Here is a 17,964-nt window from a genome sequence, read left to right on the forward strand (position 1 = left end):
TTTTTTTTTTTTTTTCTAATTTCAGCCAATTTTAGATTATAGGATATTTCCAAAAACTTCAGCACGTCTACAATATTTTCAACAGGAATACTGAGATTTAAATTGTCCAAAAGGCCTTTGCAAATCTCGACTGGAGAAATGAGTTCTAAGGATACCCACTTGTCTATTTTGCATTTAATTTTCCCGGGGTAATGCTATTCACGTCTGTGGCTTTCTTAAAGTCACACGTGCCCCCTGGTGGTGCTAAATGTGTAAGAGTTTAAGGCTATGGCTGATCGCTTATGAAATTGTGTCAAGTATTAAACTGAAATCTGCATACCAGAATCAGATTGTAGTTCCTATTTAATCTCTGAACTTTTACATTTTTTAATTTTTGAACTTTTTGAAACCTTAATGGTAAGCTGATTGAGGTATTAAAGTGAAATCTTAAGCTTCCAGTTTGCAGTGTTTTTTAACCCTTTTTAAGTAATAGATGTTACTTTACCATATATTGTCATTGTTGCTGCAATAGGTTGTTCTTCCCCACCAAAACAAAAAAAGGAGTTGATTATGATAGTACTAATAAAAAGCAGCATAGGTTTGTAAGAGTTTAAACCACATGAAAGATACTTCAATATACTCATGCCCTTACTACATATAGCATTTTACGTGAAAATAGATATTATTTTCTATTGAATGATTCCTAATTATTTAAAGCAGATTTTTTTTAATACATCCCATTGCAGTAACGACAGTGAAATATGCTTTATCACATATTTATTCATTTTTGATATTATAGCTATTAGCCAATTTTAGATATAATATTTTATTAAAGAGGATATAGATTCATTTGTATTTCCTGTTTCCTTCTTCAGGTTGACCCTTTTCACACCTTATTTGGAATAGCCGGTTTGTCTCTTCTTGGAGAGCCAAAGATCAAAGAAGTTAACCCTGTTTTCTGTATGTCTCAAGATGTTATTAAGAAAATTGGCCTCAAAGTTGAAATGTTGAAAATGTAGCTATATTTAAAATAAAGTATATATGTATATATTGATATAAACCTATTCAAAATGGCCTCTGAATGTTTCAAGATTTTTTCAGTATTTTATGATCTATGGAATTTAAAAATAATATGCAAAATCTTTTTGTGACATTACTATAGGATCTAGATAAAACATTTAACAAATCTAAGATTTTGAAAAGGATCTGCTTTTATCTGAGGATTTTATATTTAGAGAAATTAAAAATTTCATAGCATTTGAGAAAATTCTAAGTTACCATAAGTTTTTTAAGTGAGTGTTTGAGATTTAGAAAAATTAATGCAGTCACCGTATTCTTTGTAAGACTTTTCATAGTGAATATATTTTTCTTTTATGACATTTTTTAAAAGTATTTGTATGTGACATATTTGGCCTTAAAAGAAAGGTAAGTAATCCTTAGCTCAAACATAATTAGTAAACTAGTTTTAAATGAAGATGTAGAAAATGATGTTATTCATTTGAAATGAGTGTAGTCCCCTGCATACTCTTTGTTATTGTGACTCAGTATTTATTTTTGTTTTTAGTAATATTTCAGTATTTAAAAATATAGAAAGTGTAAATAAATTATCAAAAAATTGTGCATTTTAAGCATTGTATAATGCTTTAATAAACTCAGAATTCAAAATTCAGAAATCATATTTGTATTTTTATAGTTAGTAATTTAACTTCCAGTCTTCCCATGTAGATTTTTTTCTAGCAATGTGATTACAAAATTTAACAGACCTATATAAATAGGAACAATTTAACAGACCTATATAAATAGGACATAAAGAATATGCATTAGTATATATATATATATATATATATATATATAGCTGTTTCAGTTTCAGAATATTTTGATTCATACCCATATATTTGAATGAAATATTTTTCAAATGATTAATCCTTCCATTATAGAGTAATATAGTTATTTTGTAATTATGTGCACATATCACTGATAATAAAAATATGATGCTATTTTTCATGTTAATATATCTGTCAAACTAATCTCTTCATGTTAGATCAAATTGAGAACATAACAACAGAACATTAGTTCTTCACCTGTGATCACATTTATGATTTCCATATGACTAATTAAAAAATCGATCTCACTGAATGTGCCAGTCTTTTTCCTATCCATATGTAAGTATGTTTGATATAAAGTGGTCGATGTAAATGCAATAAATATGTATACATATGTTTAGGAAAAGAGATAAAAATAATACTTCACAGGGAAAGCTATTGTTCCTCCTAAAAAAAGTGAAGCAAAAGGAAAATACATCAATATTTATTTAAATTATAAATTAATGTAGCATTATAAGGGTTTAAGAAATTCTTACAGTATGTAGTTGATTTACCAAGCTCATTACTGGAAGGTCCCATGTAGCTAAGGGCACAGCGAATTTTTTGCATTTTTAATGGCAATTGTTTATTATTTGTAACAATGTCTAGGTCTATGTTTTGTGCTGAGATAAAAAGTGGTAGATGTTAATTTATCACCAACTGAGATTGGTCAACTGTTGATCATTCCCTTGTACACTGACTACCAATAAGTATTTGGACACCTATGCAAATGACGATATCTGCGGTCCTAAGGTACGTCATGGACTCCGCCGGTATATATCATGTAGGAAACAGCATCGGCTTTAGTCGCATGCAAGATGCCTCGCAGTTCGGAGCTCTCTGATTTCGAGAAAGGTATAATTATCGGGTTTCACAAATGTGGCCGATCCTTAAGGGACATATCTAGCGATCTGAAGTACCCAAAATCGACAGTGGCCTATGTGATTAAGAAGTGGAAGGTGAGCGGTTATTGTCGGAATGTGCCCCGAGTCGGCAGACCAATGAAACTGGGAGATAGAGACCGACGAGTGCTGTCCAGAGAAATTCGGAAGAACCGCACCCAACCGATGGCCCTCATCCACGAGGAGTTTCAACAGGCATCCGGAAGTATTGTTTCAATGAATACCATCCGTAAGGAAGCACATCTGCTTGGTTTTCATGGTCGTGCTGCTGCCCATAAGCCTTTGATCACAAAGTCTAACCGCGCTGCTCGGTTAAGTCCAAAGCACATCGAAATTGGACCATAGATCAGTGGAAACGGGTTCTTTGGAGTGACGAATCAAGGTTCACCCTTTACCATTCGGATGGCAGGGTCTGGGTCTGGCGTCTACCTGGAGAACGTCTCCTGCCAGAATGCATTGTGCCAACCAAGTTCGGAGGTGGAATTATAGTCTGGGGGTGTTTCTCCTGGTATGGGCTAGGACCCTTGGTCCCCATTCATAGTAAGCTCAACTCCGATGCCTACTGCACTATTTTGGATGACAATATGCTTCCTACGTTGTGGCAGTTTTACAGGTTGGACCCCTGCTACTTTCAGGACGACAATGCCAGTTGTCATGTTTCAGCGTTAACCAAGTCTTGGTATGGTGCCAATGGAGTTCATCGAATGGACTGGCCTGCCCAGAGTCCAGACCTGAACCCTATCGAGAACCTCTGGGACGAGTTGCATCGCCGAATTCAGGGGTGCACTACCCATGCAAAATCGGTGAATGAACTTCTATGTCTTCTCCAAGCCGAGTGGAAGAAAATACCACTAGCTGTCATACAAAGACTTGTGGAAAGTATGCCCCGGAGGGTCCACGCTGTAATTACCTCTTGTAGAGGCTCTGCCAACTATTGAATTTGAATAAAGTTAGGTTTTCTTTTCTATCACAGGTGTCCAAATACTTATTGGTAGTCAGTATATAGCAGGATAGGATTATAATAAAGCACTCCTCCTGTGTATAGTTGTGGTGCAATCATTAACACATAAATATTCTGAACTTCTGTGTTTGATACCAGGTAAAGGCACAGTGAATTTCTCAGGGCATCTTGCTTAAGTTGCCTGTGTGTTTATGGGGGGGGGATATTTTGATTTCCAGCAGATTGATGCTATCAAATAAAATTTATTTAGGCATAGCTGAAGCAGTTGTAACAAAATGCAAACAGATTCTTTGGGCGGTACAATTATCTCTGTCATATTTAAAATAAATGCTTTCACTTATTTTTGTAGATATGGTAGAGGTATTTTATATTTATTTGATAGGTAATGATTAGTGTGTAGCTAACTAGTAGAAATCATCAAAACTCAAACATTGTATTTTTAGCTTTAAAATACATTTTTGTTATTGAATAAAACTTTAATAGTATAGTTAACTGTATATTGTTTCTAAATGCATTTAAAACCTAATTAACCCCTTTCATGTAAACAAAAGTATTATAAAATTAATAAAACTTGTCAAAGTATACAAAATATAGTGAAATACAAATGCATTACACTTTGGTTATTTAAATTCTCATCAAAAGAGCTGGTCTTTGGAAAATATGCATGTGTGTAATTTGAAATATGTTTAATAGATTTGTGTCTTTCCCATGACCAAAGCTGTAGAAAGGAAAGTAAAATTTTGTCAGTTTTAGATATAACTTTTACGTAATATTATATAACTGTATAAGCTTTAGCCCCCGCCCAAAAAAAAATTCCATTCTAACTTCAACTCTGGACCATGTCCGCCTAAAATCCAAAGATATACGAGATCATACTTATGCTTGAAGCACATGCTGATTAATAAGCATATAAGCATTTGTGTGAGATCTTAGAAAATAGTACCTTTTTTTATTTTACCAGTTGCATATGTGCATCAGAATTTTTTTTTTTTTTTTCCTTTGAGAACATACAGACTCCCCGTGCACCACATATGTACAACACGGGGCTTACAGAAGTAAGTTAACTAGAACATTAAAGGTTACATGTATAAATAAACATTAAAAATTACATGCATAAATAAAGTGAACAAAAGCAGAGAACAGCAGTCTGGACTTCACGAAAACAGATAAGTTCACTGGCCAAGTCACTCCGAACATTTTCAAATCGTTCTGTAAGCATAATCTAGGGCCATCAAATGTAGGGCACGAGAAAATCAAATGTTCCACATCCTGAGGAACTCTTTTTGAACATTCACATAAATTGTTTGATCATAGATTAAAACGAAACAGATAACTTGCATGCATCAGAATTTAGTACTGGAAAATTTTTGCATGAAGCTGATTCGGGCTGAGGTCTATATTTGCATATGGAATAATTGAGGAAATGTTTGCCAAACTGGAAAAAATGTGGTGTCAAGTATATAAATTATTATTAGACATGTAACAGAAATTGAGGCTATTTCATTTAATAGACCAGAATCTATTTTAAAAAAAAAATATCTCATAATAGGAAAAGTTTCAGCTTGATAAACAGCCAGAATATTAATGAAAGTGCAGAAAACATACAGTATGAACATTATAGAATCACTTTTGTCAGAGTTTGAATAGGCTAGAAAAGGATATTCACATAGACATATGACTGTGAAGGAAATATGAATCAGCAACTTCGAGATGGATCCATGACTCTTAGAGCAGTGGTACTAAACCGGGTGAGAGGTTTCTAGAGGCGAATTTCATAGTTTTCAGGGGGTATGCAGTCAGTCTTTTATTTAGCTATTAAATATTAAGTTTTAGTTTAAGAATATAAAAAGTTACTTTTATTCAAGTGTTGGTATTTACCAACATTTTCTAAACTTTTTGTTGTTTAATATATAAAACACATTAGAAAATAATCTAAATCTAAATAAATGTGTATATATATTTTTTAAATTTTACATAGAAGTGGGATGTTTTTTTTAGCTGTGCATGGGCGCTTTTTAGGTGCATGGGCTTTTTAGCTTTTTAGGTGCATGGGCGAAAATGGTTGAGAACTACTATCCTAGACGAAATAATGCATCATGACACTGAAACATGCCTCTTTCCTTACAAGCAAGAATTTTCATATTTCAGTATCATTAGACAGTGTTTTCTAGGAGGCTTAAATGTTGTAGATAACTGATTACTTTCAGCATGTAAGTGTCATAGGAATGCATTATGCACAGCAATTAATAGCAAAATGGCACAGAGAAATTTAAAATGAATGAAGGGGAAAATTGACGAAAGGAATTCTTAATGACAATGGCAATATGCAGTACACCATCTTGTTCAGACAATATATAACTTCCACAAAATTCCAAGCATTTCATCTTTTATCCATACTTGTTTCAAATGTCTTTTTTGTTTTATGAAAGCCCTTTACCATATGTTTTTCATTTGATGATGATCTTTCAAATAGCTGAATGGCATTACTTATAAATAAATGATATGTATATATTTTTCAAAAACAAAGCAAAGCAGCCGGAAATAAAAAAAAAAACTATTTCTTTTGCTGCTGCATATCTCTTTCTGCTATACGGATGAAAAAGATTTCTCTTAGAACCATGCACTTTTTAAACAAAATATTTTCTTGAAGACGGTTGTTCTGATTCAAGTCATTTATCATCATAAGTCATCAACCTAGTAACAGTCCTGCTGTTACTAGCTTGATGTGTTTCACTATTGTCCATTTCCATATTGTCTGCTTTGGCTGTTGATTGAAGGACCGCATTCACTATAACGTATCTCCTCGAGTCAGACTGAGTATCATCTGTTAAAATGTCATCAAAACTTGAAACTGTACTAAATTTCTCACTGGCGTAAAATTTGAAAAATCAAGTTGAACCCTAACAAATGCAAGGGAATATTATTCCAGAGCTCTATAAAGTATAATGCTGTTAATATAAATATTAAAATAAGTGGTATACAGTTATTAGTTCCAAATTCGGTCAGATATCCCGGAGTCCGGCTGCAGTGTGCAAGACTTTAACGAAGACAAGACTTTAACAAGAGAAACGAACAAGAGTGTGCAAGACTTTAACAAGAGAAACGAAAAAGCATGTAAAGTAAAATTTTAAAAAAATCATTCCAATCTGAATGGCAGGTAGTCAACATCTTCCGCTTGTATGAAACATATAAACAAAAAATTTAGAATATTTCTCAAATGTTACTATATTTTGCATCAGAAGCATATTATAAATAATTCCGTAACTTGTGTTGTGCATTGAGTATGAATGAATTTAAGTCAGCTGGGAGTTCTTTTAAAAGGACGATGCTACATAATGTGGAAACTCCCAATTTATTTGGGAGAATCTTCCAGTTTTTCATATATCAAGTTTAACAGCTATGAATAGGAGAGAAAACTCAGCTGTATGAAGTAATTTCAACGAACATATTTAATAAGATTTATTTTAAAAGTAGTGTTAAACTTCAGTTATTATTATAACTTTATTTTGATTAATGGCATGTTTGTGTGTAATTTTCTTTATGCCCTAAAATTCTGAAAAGCCTGTGTGTGCACAGCTTATAGAGAACTATAGTTAGGATTTTATAATGTGACTTGCTCTCAGTTGGAAAGTTATTTTTATCTCTCAGTTGGAAATTTTATTTGAAGTTATTTCCTGTGATCCTTCACTTAGTCTAAAATTGTAGTCTATCCTAGATAATTATCTCGCATAATCTAGCAAAAATCATTTTGAAGTAGAGAACCGTGAACCTAGAATCCAGGGAGTAGAATAAAAAATAACCTTCTCTAACCTCGGCACTGAATCCTCAAACGGGATGGAAAGTCATATGGCTCCATATGGGAGCCGAAATCACAGCGAAGGTCTATGGAAGTTTCACTCAGCATCAACATAAATTCCAGTCGGTACATAAACGTTGTGTATAACGTCAATTCAGAAATTAATTAATTATTGATGCTAGATAACTATCTAGGCAAATTGTTTACTTTAATGCATTTTTGGCAGAAAACTATCATCGGTAATATTATTTTGACATTTAAGACAGCACCTTGTAATGAAGAGTACTTTTCTTAATATCCGTTACGAGGGCCAGATTACCAATTAGGCACAGTAGGCACGTGCTTAGGGCCTACGAAGCCCAAAGGTCTTAGGGCTTTGAAAAAAAATATATTGAAATAAAAATACCCCAAAAACTTATAAACATTTTTATATTATTATATAGTGAAGGTCAAAATAATATATGTAAATACAAATACACAAAAAATACGAATACAAAACGTTTGGTTTACTAAGTAGATCCTAAAATAACTCCTTTTTTCGGGATTTTGACACAGCGAATTCGTGTATTATATCTTCAAAATTAATGCCGCGAGCGACATCACTTTCAATACACAGAAGGCCCAGTGACGAAGTTCTCTCTTGACCCATAGTTGAAGGCATAAAATTTTTTATAAGCTTCAACTTGGAGAATGATCTTTCTCCTTCTGCATTCGAACCCAATATCGAAAGGTATATGCGCAATGCAATATTAACATTTGGGAAACTTGACACAAGTTTATCCTTTATTTGTAATTTGATGAGATCCGTTATAGAGGTGGTTTTGGGGTACAAATTTGAAAAAATCAAATACTCATCAACAAAGTTTTCTTCTAAGTCAGACGGATACGTTTTTACCAGAGCTTGAGCCTTAACCTTGATAATGTCCTCGGTCAGTGTATTATCCGTAAGAAAACTAAATGTGTCATAAAGGCTGGTATACGCAGTACGTCTCTTTGTCATTTCAGCGCAAAGCACATCCAGAACAATAAAAAAAACATTAATCTTAAAGGAATCTTTGGCACTGCGAGAGGGAGTCTCATCTGGCCCTTCATCGAACTGTCGTTTTCTCTTACGAACTCTAGTTTCGGATTCTTTAAATTCTGAATCTGGTGCAAGGGCTTTTGCCTTAAGATAATAGCTATTATACATGTCCTCAGTTCTGCAGTGAGATAAATATTGAATTAAACTGTCGTAAAGTCGCACCATCGTGTTAAACTCGATGCCAGGTTCTTGAAGAGATTTATTTACAATATCGACGTGTTTTAGTAGATCTTCCCAAATAACTGTGAGTAATACCATCTCCAAAGTATTCATTTGATGGATTAAGGTTTGTGCCTCAATCACTGTTGTAGGTTTCATACCTTCACTAGTTGAAATATTTGTAAGAATACCACGTATATCATCATAATGGGCACATAATGTTTTTACAGCCTCATAACGTGCTGACCATCTGGTCTCTGAAAGTCTTTTTACAGAAATTTTACTTCCCAAAGACCTTAGTTTAGACCATCTTTGAGGGAACGCTGCAAAGAAATTGTAGAGCGATTGCAAAATTTCAAAAAATTTTACAGCTTCTAAGCAGCTTTCTGCCGCCGCTGTGCCAACTAGATTAAGACTATGAGCTCCACATGGTAAAGTGGCTGCGCTGTTGATTTCCCTAAATCTAGTTTGTACTCCCGAATACACTCCGCTCATATTAGCCGCATTGTCATAAGACTGACATCTGCAAAATTTTGGGTCTATTCCCTGATTTTCTAAAACTGAAATTAGAGTGTCAAAAAGATACTTGGCATCATGTTTTTCTATTTTAACAAACATCAAAAATCTTTCATATATATCTCCAGTTTTTGAGACATATCTAATAACTATGGAGAGTTGATCCGTATGGCTAACGTCAGGTGTAGAATCCACAGTGATTCCATAATACTTGGCTTCTTTGATTTCTGTAACTATTTTTTCCAATACTTTTGACCCCAGTAAAATTATTAGTTCTTCATACGTTGTGGAGGATAAATATGATACTTCTCCGCGGCCTGGATTACCGTATCTTCTTACATGTTCTTCTAGAAACGGATCAAATTTGGCTAAGAGATCGATACACCCAAGAAAATTGCCATTACTAGGATCACCATGTATTTCATTATCGCCTCTAAACGCTAGTCCCCTTTCGGCCAAAAACTTAATTACTTCCACTACTTTTCTTAAAACCGTTGTCCAATATGTGCTTTCTTTTTCCTTGACAATATCAAACGTCTCATCAATTTTTCTAGTTTGTTGGTAGTTCACTAAAGCAGAAATAGATGCAAAATGTTCTTTTGACACTTCATGACTTGAAATTCTCGAATGTGCGTTTTTCCAGTCATTAAAGCCTGTAAGGAATTGGTTACACAGGTTTGGATTTCCAGGTAGGTCCGATTTGAACAAAATACATTTATAACAAAAAAAACTTGCCAGTAGATTCGGAAAATATCAACCAGTCCCTTTTTATAATATCATTGTTGTTCAGTTTTCTGAAAAAATAATCTTGTGATGGACATCTCATTATTTCGCCAAATTTAGTGGCGTATAACTTAAAATTTATATCCAATTTCTGCACAGGGTGATTACGAGAGAAGTAATCGATAAGATCTGCGCTTATGGTTGTCCACCGTGCTGGATCAGAACTGAAAATACTTGAGGCTGATGTTGTTGGTAGTGATTCAGGCACCACCTGCTTGGAAGCGTCGTTAAAATTTCGTAAACCCCCGTCAGCCTCGTCTTCTGTGACATTCTCAGTTTTATTGGTTGAACATTCTTGCGAGTCCCAACAATCCTCAGCTTCTTTAGGTCTAACCTCGATCGAGGAAATATCTACCGCATCTGCATTATCTTCTATCTCCTTAGAAATGTTAACATATTTCAATAAAGAACCTTTAATTTTACTAAGCGACTCACTCACTTTCTCTTTCTTTTTGCGTTTTTCATGTCCACTTTGGTGTTTTCTTTTATATCCATCAGGCATTTTTCGCTAAAAAAAAAATATTTAAAAAAAGCTTTTATAAATTGCGCTTAAAAGTTTAAAATAATTTTTTAACTTTCTGATATACCATAATAAAAGCGATGGGCACGCACAAACTAAAATTTAAACTTGTTTTCTCCTTCTTCTCGTCACCTTTAAATATACATTTTAGTTTGCGCCCGTCGCTTTTATTATGCTATCAGAAAGCTAAAAAGTTATTTTAAATTTGTTAAGTAATGCATTTTAAACTTGTAAAAACGAAACCCGGATTTACGAGTATGGATTAAAATTAAGCTATTCCAAAGGTGATTTGGACTGTACTATTTCTACGACTACTACTGGAGATTTTTTACAATAGTATGGCCAAACCACCCCATAGTAGGCCTACTCAAAGTTCCTTGCATTGTGCTGCATTCTACGGCGGACTATTATACTAATAAGAAGTGATAAAATGAAAATTCTATTATTTATAATGGAATGAAGCAATATTCCAGAATCAAAAACTAGGTTGAAATAAGTAGAGTATAAAAACAACTTTCCTTTACTTACCTTACTTATAATAAATTTAACTTCCAGTTTTTAAACTAAAGATTGACTTGGGGTTGAGCGTGATTAAATACAAGCACAGGCATACACGCTCTATCGTAGTGTTTACATATTAACTTATTACACAACTGAGCTACTAAGGGGCGAATTCAAGTGCAACGCTCTGATAAATTGCAAATGTTAGCTCGCAAGAGGCGTTCCTGCTATCGGCTGCTAAAGTCGAATTCAAGTGCAACGTTTTACCGCTCTGGTAACTGATGACGTCAAAATTGCAATGGGGAGCTGGTTTGCTCTCGTGCCAGGAGAGCTTGTCCGATAAACTACATCAATATCCAATGAGACTGCGTGTCGATGTAAACAAAAAACATCAGTTCCCATGATTTCTCTGAGCTTATGGTCAAGTGTTTACTGCGTTGTAGTGTGGTGTAACGAATTGTTCCAGTCCTGAAAACGAAAGAAATACATTTCTTTTAATGTGTACAACTTTATTTACTTTATCCCATAGAAAATTCCCTCCAAAGTAATCTACAGCAACAGGTGTGTGTAAAATATATTTTACTTTTCAGACAAAAATACTTGCTTTTTCAAATATAAACCACATTTTTTTCCCCATTTTCAAATTACAGCATTTGGTTTTAATTCTTCTAATAGTAAGTTTAATTTAAAATTCAAATTTGTGTTATATTTTTATTGTTTAATGCAGATGCATGATTCTTCAGTGACAGTAGGCATGTTTACCATATGAAAATTAACTAGTTCTTGAATTATATAGTAATTAATAAGCCCATCTATCTACAAGCAGATAAGCCTGCTGAACACCGTTATCCCAGTCTCTTTAAATCCAGGTGAAAAAGCTGGCTGCATGAGTGTTTTCTTCATTTTTTCAATGTATTATGCTTTGTGTTCTGCTCATTATATTGTGCATTTACAGTGCACTTTCTGCTTCTTAAGTGAAAGTTTGGACCCATTCTCATTTGATATCAGTTATATTAAGATTTATTTATTTCATAAAATTTCAAAAAACAATTTTTGGCTATTAAAAGCTACAAGTGCAGAAACAAAAGCTTAATTTCTTTACTGTAACTGTGTCATGCTTCTCTGCTGATAATGAAAGTCGTCTTTTAATAAGATTTCTTTCATTGCATATATTAATTATATCTTTTACCATACTGGTTGCCATCTTTGATTGTGCATTCTTCAATATTTTTTGGTACTTACGTATTAACACAAACACCTGGATCAGTTTGGTGGTCTTTATAAATGAAAAGAGAAAAATACTTATCAGGAGAAGTACGTTGTTTTTGCAGCTTGCTTTTAGCATAACCAAACTATCAATATTTATCTAAGTTGGCAAAATGTTATCAACATATCAAAGGAAAAAACATTTAACAAATTTTAAAATACTAATTTGAATTATTAAATAAAAATTATATGATAGTTTAAAAAAAACATTTTCCACAAATTTTTTGTCTAATTTTTTAGCACTTGTGCCAAGTGATCTGTTTTCACTTAAAAAAAAAAAAAATCAGAGAATTACATAAACTTGATACTGCATGCCTTGTCTATGTACAAATTCATCTCATAGTTGTTTCCATTAGAAATTTTTGTACTAAAATGTTCTATTCCTGCAGAACTTTTAACACAGCTTCGTCTTTTGATGGTAAGCTCCACAAGCAGTATTTTAAATCTGAAATTAATCTAAAACAACTATTCGTATCTAAAATCCATTGGAACTTGAAATACAACATAAGAAACACATATGAAAATGGTGACATTGCTTGAATGAAAAATTGTCATGAGCATGTTACCTGAAAAATTTTGATACATAATCGTTGCCAGAGTTTGGCACATTTTTGAAAATTTGGTAACTTTTATTAAGGTGGTTTCAATAATATGTTAATATCTTTTATTCTTATGATTGCTTCATTGTATACTTTTTCCCTTTCCCTAGAGTGCAGCACAATACCACAAGTTTTCCAGCCAAATGCGGTATGCATTTCAAGTTTCTATACATTTATATAAATTTTAAGAGAGTAAAATATTGACAAAAACTGCATTAAGTTTTCAACTCTTGTTTTGTTTTTCATTAAAAATTTGCTACCATTATGAATAATTATTTTTTTAATGTAAATGTTTTTAAGTATTTGTAGGATAAAGGCAAATTACATTTATTCATTCTTTCTTTGATATAATACATGTAGCTCTTTACCTGAAATCAATGTTTGTCAAATTATTATACATAAATTAGAAGTATGCATGTTTCTCTTAAGTCAGTTATGTTTCAGGAACTATCTTTAATGAATTGTATAGAAAATTGTGGACGAGGTGTTAGGTGTACAGGAACGTGGTATATTATAAACATGTATAGTATCTCATAGTATATAAACTCATAACTTTGATTATGCAGTATGCTTTGTATAGTATATTTCAGTCAAGATTGTTGAGCTTATTTTATGCTTTTTTCTTTTTTACATTAGAAAATTCCACACCTTTATCACGAGGAAATCTGCAATGGCATTTAGGAATGACAAGTTTGTATCTATTACATAAAATCTAATGTTTTCTGGATTCTTCTTTTCCTTTTCCTCCCAACAGAAAAACTTTAATGGTATAAACCAGCGGTTTTCAACCTTTTGACTGTAGTGTACCATCTAAGCAAAAACTGAAAAACATTAATACCACCACTAATTTTACAATTCCTCAATATTTATTTTTCAATTCCTCAATAGAAATATTAAAAATATATATATATATTGCCATTTGCACACTCTTTGTATTAAATATGTACACATAAAAAACTATTAGATTAAAAACTGATGATTATTTATCAAAATTAAATTTAATTAAATTATTCACTTGATTATCAAAATTTCAGTTATAATACTTTAATATTTAATTTCTTTATGTCTGCTCTTATTTCATTTAATGGTAAATTAGGATCCACTTTTTATTTTGGTGAGTATTTATATTTCAAATTTAACATGGAAAAAATAATTTTTCACACAAACAGGTTGTGCGAAAAGACAATACAAATTTGATAGCTTTATTTGAAATGCCTTTAAATTCTTTTTTTCGGTTCAGCCAAAAGTTAACAAGTGTGTCATTTTCCAAATCTTCAAGTCAATTTCGATCAAAGGAAATTTCTATTAACTATTCTTTTCTTTATGAGATTTTTGAATTTCATAGTTAAAAATATTTTGTTTCTTTGCATACCACCGGCTGAGAACCGCTGGTATAAATTAATTATAACAGATGTAAATTAATATTTCTCATACAAAAGAGTTATTTCAATTCTTTATTGTGAACATTATATACAGAGTATGTCTTTTATTAACAACAAGATTCTAAGAATTTAAAATAATTATCATTAAATCCTCTTGATCTATAAACAGTCTTAAAAATTATAAAGGGAAAAAAATTGAAAGTTAAAGAAATCAATATTATGAATTGTTCCTTTTTAGAGAAGTTTCATTGTTTAATTAATTATAAAAAGTGTTTTACATTATGAAATATAAAAATTAAGAATATTTGAATTTGAATGAATATTTTAAAATTTTCCCTCAGATAGAAGCTCAACTATTCGAAGCAGGAGACCGAAGAGAAAAAAGGAAGAGAGATGATATTACAGCTGCAGAAAAGGAAATAATTGAAATGCAGAAGAATATATTAATGTACTGTGTGAAATATGTGACTTGTATAAGCAATCAGTTGCAAATCAGTCTGCTGTCATAGAAAATCAAAATATAATTATTAATTTATTAAAAAAATAAATCGTGCATTTGAAATATTACAGTGTTTTCATTCTTTTATGTATTTCTGCAGTGTGGGATTCATATTTTAATTGTAAAATTTACTACTTTCTTAATTTTATAAAATTTTGTGATTATAAAAATTATTTAAAAGAAATTCAGAGATCCATTATATGACATAAACATTATAATAATTCTAATACCACTATTATAAGTCTCGTGAAAATATTTATGCATTTTACACAGCAATTATCTTTTTCCTGGAGGAAAATGGGAATAAGACCTGTAAGAATCTTTAGTCAATGTATTACAAATTTTAATTTTCAGATATAACACAAAATGAATTAAATTGTTTTTCAATTATGTTAATAAGTTATATGAATGAGATGTGGTATTAAAAATTTCATTTCTTTTTATCATTGAAGAAATAACATTCGATATCCTACAGCTCCATAACAATGGCAGATAAAATTGACATTCTAATTTCGAAGTTCTAAAAATACAGAGATGACAACTATTAAAGTATGGCTAATGTCTAGTTTACAATAACAATGTTGAGTCGCGTACTAAAAATTAAGTGAATCAAGCTGTATTTATTTTCCCCCTTCTCTTTTTTTTTTTTTTGGCTGAAAAACAATTTATTATACACTCATGATTTTACTTAAATGTATTTCTTTTAATGGCAAACCCACTGAGGTAAGTATGCAGTAAGTTATTACAGTGAATGCCTAATGATGATATAAATCTAAATTCAGAAAACAATCTTTCCCTTTAATGTTTTAAAATCTAGAATTAAAAGAAAAATGTATGTTCTTTAAATAATACAAGAGGATATGGAGGCATAAATCATAGGCTGTTTGTTCTTTACATATTATGCTAATCAGGAATTGGAGCAAAACCCTGCTTAATCGAAGAATACGCTCACAGGAATGGTGGAGGAAAATTGAACTGTCCAATATTTGTTTTGCCCACCCCCAAGAAGACATAAACAATATAGAGTAAAACATAATACATAAACAGTATAGAGTGAAATAATTGTTTTAATTTATACTATAATAAATAAGCATGAAGTTCTTATGCTATTAAATGTGTATTGTCACATGGAAATTTTCTATCTTGTCCCACGGAAGGGGACGAAAGGGAAACATTTGACTTTTTGGAAGAAACTGAATTTCGGTGCAGTAAATCTTATTGCTAAGTTTAAGATAAATTAAGTGCAATGCTAATTTATAGTGACTTACTATTGTAAATCATGACTGGCATACCAACACTAAAATATATATATATCAAGCCTATTAAGTTATTTCTGGTAGTCAAGAGTTTTTAAACATAAATGATGGAAACAAGAAATTCAGAGGGAAGAACAATAATGATAAAGGTTGTCAGTATGCATTTGAAACCAGGACTAATAAATTTATTTAGGATTATCATTATCAATTAAAATCATTTAGGGTTGTGCATTTAGTTACAGGTTTAAATATAAACCATGGCTTGTGGGTCCCCAAGAATATATTATGAAAGTAATTTTTTTCATAATATATTCTTTATTATCCATGAAGGGGGTTTCACCTTTGCCAGAGGTTCATTGTTGCCCACTTTGGGTTTTTATTATCGAGTTTCAAAATTTAAAGATAATTCATTGTGCAATGCACTGACTGAAAACTTTCTGAAGGTACCAACTCATCATCTTCAAACACATCGATCTCAGGATTTTCAACACAATACCTTAAGCATATATTATGTAAAATGGCCACCAGATATGACCATTTTACATATTTTGCTTTGTGAATACAATAGTGTTCCACCAGTATCGTGCAGTACCCTAAATCTTGATTTGATCTCTATAGCTGCACGAACTTTTCTGTGCTTCTCATTATAGAGATATTCCTGTGATAAAATGGGAATATAATCCACTATCTCCCAAAGATATGCACGATGCGACAAAATACTATCTAGATTTTGTTTCAGTCCACTCCATATAAATGCATCATGAGTATTGCCTGGCCATTGTCCTATAGCATAGAGAACCCTCAGACCAGCATTCCATACCTAGAAAAACATAAATCCTCAGTCAAAAGAAAGTTTCATCTGAAATTTTAATACACAGATTTTTAACATTAAATATAGTTGATATATTAATAAATCAGTCTTTTTAAGGAGTTTACTTTCCATTTTTAACAAAAATATGTCACTGTTTTTTCATTATTAAAAAATATGCAATAAAACGTTAAAACAGACTGATGTATGGTTTGTTGTAACTGCTGTATACAAATGTCTGGCTCAGAATTCCACAGCAGTAATTAGCACAACTTTCATGGTTGATGGTATAATATGGAGGTACCAAAAATTAGTATTATCACAGTAACTGCAAGATGGCTTATATTTCTAAAACTCAGTTAACACATTTCATGCAGAAAGAAAATATTATCCAGTTTCATACTTAAATCAAGGTCACTGAAATGTGGTAAAAGCAATCTGCTTAAGAAAACAGATGCCCCTGTAGATGACTTTCTATGGAAAACTGGCTTTCATTCCCATTATACATGGGCAAAACCAATGTCATGTAATATAATAATCTATTAGTACAGTAAATAAATTTAATTTCTTTATATTTATTTATGTCATGCTGCTTTTCGTGTAATTTAGTATGATAACCTTATAAGTTTATTTAATTCTGATCATGGTCTACGGAAGTAAGGTAAGTCACCTGTTATCGAGAATATCTAGTTATGTGAAAGTCTGCAATAACTTTTCATATCATAAGAGATTTACGAATGTGTATATAACTTACATGTGTAGTTATTATGCAAGATCTATAGAAAGTATCCAAAATTACCATGACATTAATCACACTGTACGAACAGGCAAGACATTATACATTAGGAAAAAATTAACTAATATTTTGGAGGATGAAATACTATTTTACACATGGGAACTGTTTAAACAGCTGAGAAAAATTCATGCTTTTTCCCCCTACAGTTACAGAATATATATATATTGTTTCATAAGAATAAAAAGTAAAGTTAAATTTAAATAATTCTCATACGCCATTGCTGCAAAGAATGAAATTTGAATTTAACAAATATTCTCTATTCATATAAAGTTAATTTAAATTATGAAATTTTAATTGC

The 17,964-nt window shown here is 31.8% G+C and overlaps 2 protein-coding genes across 4 annotated transcripts in view; one reads left to right on the forward strand and one right to left on the reverse strand.

The window, feature by feature from the left end:
* The window catches only part of RabGGTb (geranylgeranyl transferase type-2 subunit beta), a 181,312-nt gene extending 180,257 nt beyond the window's left edge, over positions 1-1,055 (forward strand). For all 3 annotated transcript variants that reach the window (XM_085820869.1, XM_085820879.1, XM_085820874.1), the window contains one exon: positions 855-1,055. In XM_085820869.1, coding sequence (XP_085676995.1) covers positions 855-998 — 144 coding nt within the window. In that variant the 3' untranslated portion in view covers positions 999-1,055. The remainder of the gene's footprint in view (positions 1-854) is intronic.
* A 6,965-nt stretch (positions 1,056-8,020) lies between these two features.
* Positions 8,021-10,915, reverse strand: LOC118182939 (zinc finger MYM-type protein 1-like). Its single transcript, XM_085816188.1, has 3 exons — positions 10,892-10,915; positions 9,992-10,418; positions 8,021-9,909 (listed from the first exon to the last, which is right to left on the reverse strand). Exons 1-3 carry the CDS (start codon positions 10,913-10,915, stop codon positions 8,021-8,023), a joined length of 2,340 nt encoding a protein of 779 aa, XP_085672314.1.
* Between the last annotated feature and the right edge of the window lie 7,049 nt (positions 10,916-17,964).

The sequence above is a fragment of the Stegodyphus dumicola genome, chromosome 1 (genome assembly GCF_044657685.1).
Source record: "Stegodyphus dumicola isolate Sdum_Otavi_A_Nest chromosome 1, ASM4465768v1".
In the NCBI taxonomy this organism is placed as follows: Eukaryota; Metazoa; Arthropoda; class Arachnida; order Araneae; family Eresidae; genus Stegodyphus; species Stegodyphus dumicola.